Below are 5,745 nucleotides of genomic sequence, written 5' to 3' on the forward strand. Positions count from 1 at the left end.
TAATATCAATTTATTGATAGTTTAGATCCATCCAAATTTCGTATATATATATTATTATGACTATATATATTATTATTATATTCTTATTATTATTATTATTATTATATTCTTATTCTTATTATTATTATTATTATTATTATTATTAAATAAATTAGAGATAGAACAAACCATTATTTATAAGGGTGTAAAGACCTTTCCCTAAAAGACGCGTTTTTAAACTGTGAGACTGGCAATAATTCGTAATGGGTCAAAGCGGACAGTATCTGCTGGTAATAGACTTAGCTCTTTTATCTAGAGGCATGAAAGTATTCTCTACCCTCGAATTTGAGTTTATTGTAACTCCGTCCCATGTGTAGGGTTCTTGGAATTGAAACTGACAACCTTTCAACATTAGCTTTTATGAGTAGCGTTGATCTTTTCGAGTAGGATCTTACCTGTAACATACCTAATGATCATCGTCATGACATGAGATCATTATTTCATACTCAATCCCTTAATTCAAAGATGATAAGAATCTCGAGTCTTTCAAGAAAAGAGTATGGTTTGGATGGTAACAACTTATCCATCTCTTTAATGGTTTCAATAGTCTTTCGTAAAAGAATTTAAAAAGTTTTTACGTCTTTTGTCCCTAAGAATCAGAAAGACAGACGTGAGTGCTTAACTCTAACGTCAACTATCTATGCCTACGTGTCTAACCCTATTTATTAAGACTTCAATTTGATGATCGCACCTAACCAAATTATCAACCTTAGAATTATGAGATTTAAAATTAATTGATAAATTTGCTCATATTATGACCAAATTATGCCCATTAGACTTTATTAACCTATAAATTATAAATTTTAATTATACAAAATCAATTTTTCCTACCCGAACTTATATGTTATCTAAACCATTATTGTTTCTTATTTGTTAATCTAGAACGTTGCTTTCTAACATTATATTCAAGAAGGAATTTCCTTCGTAAATCTCTCCCTCTCATTTCAAAATTATTCTTCTTAAAACGGGGTCAGAGGCTTAAGTATATGTTGTCAATGTCAAAGGGTCAACTATATTTTGAGTTGACTAACTCACTCAATTGTGAGAGTGAATGTCACATTGTCGCTTTACAAAGTCTCAAAAAATTGTGATTGTGATACTGTGCGTGTAGTCTGTTTGATCAGCATTGTATAGCTTTAGATGGATTTAAAATTCACTTGAAAATAACGAGAACCCAAATAAATGAATATCTTGCACGTTATCGGTTTATGTCTTTCTCTTTGCTCTGCTCTTCAGAAACGATACTTCAACGTGGCTGACCTGATGGTACTTTGTTTCGTATAATTTACTAATTTTAAAGTGCATTAAATAATATAATTTTTTTAATGTCTATAAAAAGATAGAACTAACTCAAATTGATCTATAGATATAAGATCGGGAAACTTGAGAAAGCTGAAAATTTGTTAGATTGCACGATCTATCCAAATTATTGACATTTTCCCTTCTTACATTCCTTACGTTATGATTCAAAGTTGTTCAACCTACAAAAGAGTTGGAACCTATCGTGCACGCTTATGGTGATGGATGAGTAAATATTGGAACTAAATTTTATTTCTTTTAATTAGCGTATTTTGGTGGCGTGTTGTTATGATGGTAATTCTCGGAATGCACGGCTAGGCGAGGCTAGATGTCAGGTGTCATGGTCGTACTTGTCCAAGACGTGTTGTCTGTGGGCACGTGTCCAATGTTTCAGTCTCATTGGTTCAATGGGGTTGTCTATAGTCGTATACTAATTCTGGACCTCTTTTACTTGCTATTCATGTCATGACAATATGGGGGTGTATGACCATTCACCAAAATCACGTCTACATCTGCTATATATAAAATGTCCCCAGATGTACTATATTGGAACGTGACTATTTGTCAATTTTTTCTACTCGGGTTATATGCCATCAAAGTTGTGGTTATTATTTATTCGCTTTTAGCTTATAACATATTTTTAATTATTTTCAATGCATTTTCTGGCTGACGTTTTATATTAAATTAATTTCTTAATAAAGAAAATGTCATATTAGCTGTAAGAACAAATCTTTTTGCCAACAAATAATGTGTATTTGGACTTCTTTTTATTTATTTAATTAATTTTTATCGAAAGAATTTATAATTTATAATTATTTTTTTTTATAAAATTTATTAATTGTTTTGGGCAGAGTAATTTGAGTAAATCTTAGGCCCAAGCCTAATCATTGGGTTTTTTTTCCGTCGCGCAAAATTCCCCACATTGGATTTCACCTTAACGATCGTGTTCTTCATCCTTCCTCATTCGGTACAACGCCTTCGATTCCTACATTTTTCTTTTATTTCTGGTTCTTGCTGTTGATCTCTGCTTGAAATTCATTTCATTTCTAAAATCTACGCCATTAAGGTTTCCGAGAAAGTGACATTTCGATCTCCAATTTGAGTAATCGATACGGATCTTTGAGGTTCTGGATTTTCTGTATTCCGAGTTCTGAGTCTTATTGCTTTGCTAATCGAATTCTGAATTTTCAATTATGTGGGCAAGGGTTGGTTTTGGCATTGATGGAAGACGTTGAAATTTCCGGGTTTAGATATTCAAGATGTTTGTTAAGAGTTTGTTGTTTATAATTTTTTTACATATTTTTGCGTTGTTTTTTTCAATGATAGGAGGTAAAAATGGGTTTAAAGCAGACGATTAAGAGCTTGGATGCGTTTCCTCGAGCAGAAGAGCATTTGTTGCAGAAAACTCAAACTGGGGCGCTAGGTAATATAAGATGCCACGCTTCTCTATTTGAATTCTTACTTTTACGATGTGTTTTTCATAAATTTATGCTTCATATTGTCATTATGGTTGAAAATTCGAAGTGTTTGTTAAGCGTGGGGGAAGAAAAAGTGATCTCCTTAATATCGTCCGCTGTTGTGTTGCTTTTGTTTATTGTCATATTATCCTGGAAACGTCCTGGTTGTTCTCTTTGAGGAGCTTTCTTCTACTTACTTGGCTCTTTTTTACATATATATCTATATATTATGCTCAGTTGTTCTGTTTTGATCCCCTAATAACTTTTTTGTTTGTGTTAACAGTGTCTGTTATTGGATTGGTCATAATGGCGACACTATTTTTTCACGAACTGAGATATTACCTCGCCACATATACGGTTCATCAGGTTTACATTCTCTATTTGTTGTCCGTACCAACATTTTCCTTTGGATTATTTATTTGATAGATACAAGAGTACTTAATGAAATAAAGGATCTCAACTTTCCCTTTAAAAGTATCAGAAGAAATCGCCCCGACAATGGAAAACCTAAGGAATATTGATCAAACACGTGGATGAGATTCAGTTATGTTTAAAGCAATGATGAGAGATTGAACACTTTGACGTGTTTTGGGCAATAGCTGTAACTTTTAATTATAAGGTATGCCATGAGCCTATATAATGACTTATCCTTCCACTGAAGATTTGATTATGTTAAAATAATACTTAGTAAATTCCCTAGAAGAACATACCGAGAAGCCATATACTGTTTAGAAAATCCTAATCTTTTCTCCCTTTTAACTTGTTTGCCTTTGAGTATGCACAGATTCCTCTCTATCAATATGCCTCATAATTGCTTTGACAGCACTGATCAATAATACTTTAACTCTCCTACATAGTACAGGATCACATAGCAGGTAGAAAATATTAACTCTTGGTAGGCTCAATAAAATACCCTTGAGCATCTAAAACCTTGAAACATAGCTTCCTAAATTTTATTGCTGTATAAGCATTCTAGTTGTTAGTAAGGAAAAAATTATTTTCGACATAAGGGTTAGTTTCAATTATGTGACGAAGGATTGCATCCTCTCAGTTTCCTCCAACCTTCTCATTAGTTGATATAAATGGTATTGTCTTAGAAAGAGGAAATTCTTTTCTTTTAATGTCAACTTGCAATGGGATTAGTAACAATGACTTGAAATGTTTCTTAGTAAACTTCTTCAATGCCCTTTGGGAAAATAGTTTTGTAAGAAGTTTGGAGTTTTGGGCTCATCCCTTCTAGTAGAGTCACCGTATCTCTCTCTCCATGGATGGAACACAGTTGTGATTGAACCGTCTTCATACTAATTTTCATTTTGTTGTACTTCAGCATGTGCAAGAGGGAGGTCTGGTACCACTACCTTCCTATTCACATATTTCCATCTAAAATCCCTTCCTCCAATAGATCTACTTTTTATCTGGCATTGAAGTGACCACGCAGCCCTCACATTCTAATCACTCCCTTGTGGATGTTAGTAATTCTACTCAACATATTTCTATGCATTTCTCCTATTCGGTAAAGAAAATTGATGCTTCATGAGTTTTTTTTTTTCACATCACTTAGCTTTCCTATCATTGATCTAGACTACCTCTTATTCATTTGTTTTCTAATCATCTCAATATATAGGTTGAAGAGGTCCCCAAACTTCTTTGGACTTCTTGAGCTACTGCACTTGTTCTTTTTGTCAGACCATGTGTAATCCATGTATACATTCTCAAAGTAAACACCCTTGAAAGAGAATCATCATCGTAATAGAGCCAGCTGATCCATTTTGTTAACATGACCCCTTATCTCTAATTAGTTTGCCAATGCCAAGTCCACCCTGAGCTTGAGGTGACAAGATCACGTTCCTGTCATATGTGCTCAGGTCATACAAACTTCACCTAGATTGCAAAAGAATGCACACCTATTATGGAACTACACTGTCAGCCTTTATTAACACATATGTAGGAATGTTTAGTTTCAATGCATACTCCATGTACACCCATACTTCTCCCTGGCATAGCTTCAAGGTCCTCTCTTATGTCTTGCCATCTGCTATGATGCGTATGTTAAATGCTAGGTCATGTGCTGCCTATGCATGACTGTCTTGCTCAGCAGTTGTGCACTCATTTACCACCAGCTCGTCTAAGCATCCTGAATGTGCGTATCTATGTGCACTGTGGAGGCTTTGCCTTCCCATGTCTGCCATACAGTGCTTTTACGTGTTGCTGCCCAGTTCAACTGAGGAATGTCAGTGCATGTTGTGCGGCTAGGGTGTAAGACCTTGCCTAACCTTGCTGGCTCATGCATTGCCTTCTGCCTGGACTCCAAGCTGTGGCTTGGATGTAACATATATCCTAAAGGCACTTGGAGTTGTAATTTTCTTGGGCGAAGTACTGAGGACCAGTAATAAAGTTTTGAATTTAGAGTATCTTTGAGCAAATAAATTATTAATTCTAATTATCCACGCGTCCAACCAATTTAATGGTATGCAACCAAATACTTCATCTTGTTATTTCTGAAAGTATTGAACCAGTAGTTTGATTTTATAATTGTATCTTTAGCTTTTCTTTTCCTATTCTTAGAACTGTTTAAAGTTGGGCATAGTTTAACATTGTGGTTATGACAGATGTCGGTAGACTTGAAACGTGGAGAAACTCTTCCCATTCACATAAACATGACTTTTCCTTCTTTACCTTGTGACGGTTGGTATTTAACTGTCTTTTCATTTGCTATTGGTTTCACAATATTGCTTTGCTTATAATAATATCTTTACAGTTGTTTAGGAGTGAAATTTGCAAATGCTCAGTTTTTCTATATTGTTTCAGTGTTAAGTGTAGATGCAATCGATATGTCGGGCAAGCATGAAGTGGATCTTGACACAAATATATGGAAAGTAAGATAATTTCTCATTCAATGCCCCCCCCCCCCCCCCCCCCCCCCCCCCCCCCCCCCCCCCCCCCCCCCCCC

At 34.9% G+C, this 5,745-nt stretch overlaps 1 protein-coding gene across 3 annotated transcripts in view; it reads left to right on the forward strand.

Annotated features, from left to right (window-relative positions):
- The first annotated feature begins 2,185 nt into the window (after nucleotides 1-2,185).
- The window catches only part of LOC111430601 (endoplasmic reticulum-Golgi intermediate compartment protein 3-like), a 12,379-nt gene continuing 8,819 nt past the window's right edge, over nucleotides 2,186-5,745 (forward strand). The window contains exons 1-5 of one of the 3 annotated variants that reach the window (XM_023066905.1): nucleotides 2,186-2,305; nucleotides 2,665-2,761; nucleotides 3,079-3,161; nucleotides 5,405-5,480; nucleotides 5,604-5,671. In XM_023066905.1, coding sequence (XP_022922673.1) covers nucleotides 2,674-2,761; nucleotides 3,079-3,161; nucleotides 5,405-5,480; nucleotides 5,604-5,671 — 315 coding nt within the window. In that variant the 5' untranslated portion in view covers nucleotides 2,186-2,305; nucleotides 2,665-2,673. Of the gene's footprint in view, nucleotides 2,544-2,664; nucleotides 2,762-3,078; nucleotides 3,162-5,404; nucleotides 5,481-5,603; nucleotides 5,672-5,745 lie in introns of all 3 variants that reach the window. The other 2 variants (XM_023066916.1, XM_023066898.1) reach the window with 2 other exon arrangements.

The sequence above is a fragment of the Cucurbita moschata genome, unplaced genomic scaffold (genome assembly GCF_002738365.1).
Source record: "Cucurbita moschata cultivar Rifu unplaced genomic scaffold, Cmos_1.0 Cmo_Scf00002, whole genome shotgun sequence".
Lineage (NCBI taxonomy): Eukaryota > Viridiplantae > Streptophyta > Magnoliopsida > Cucurbitales > Cucurbitaceae > Cucurbita > Cucurbita moschata.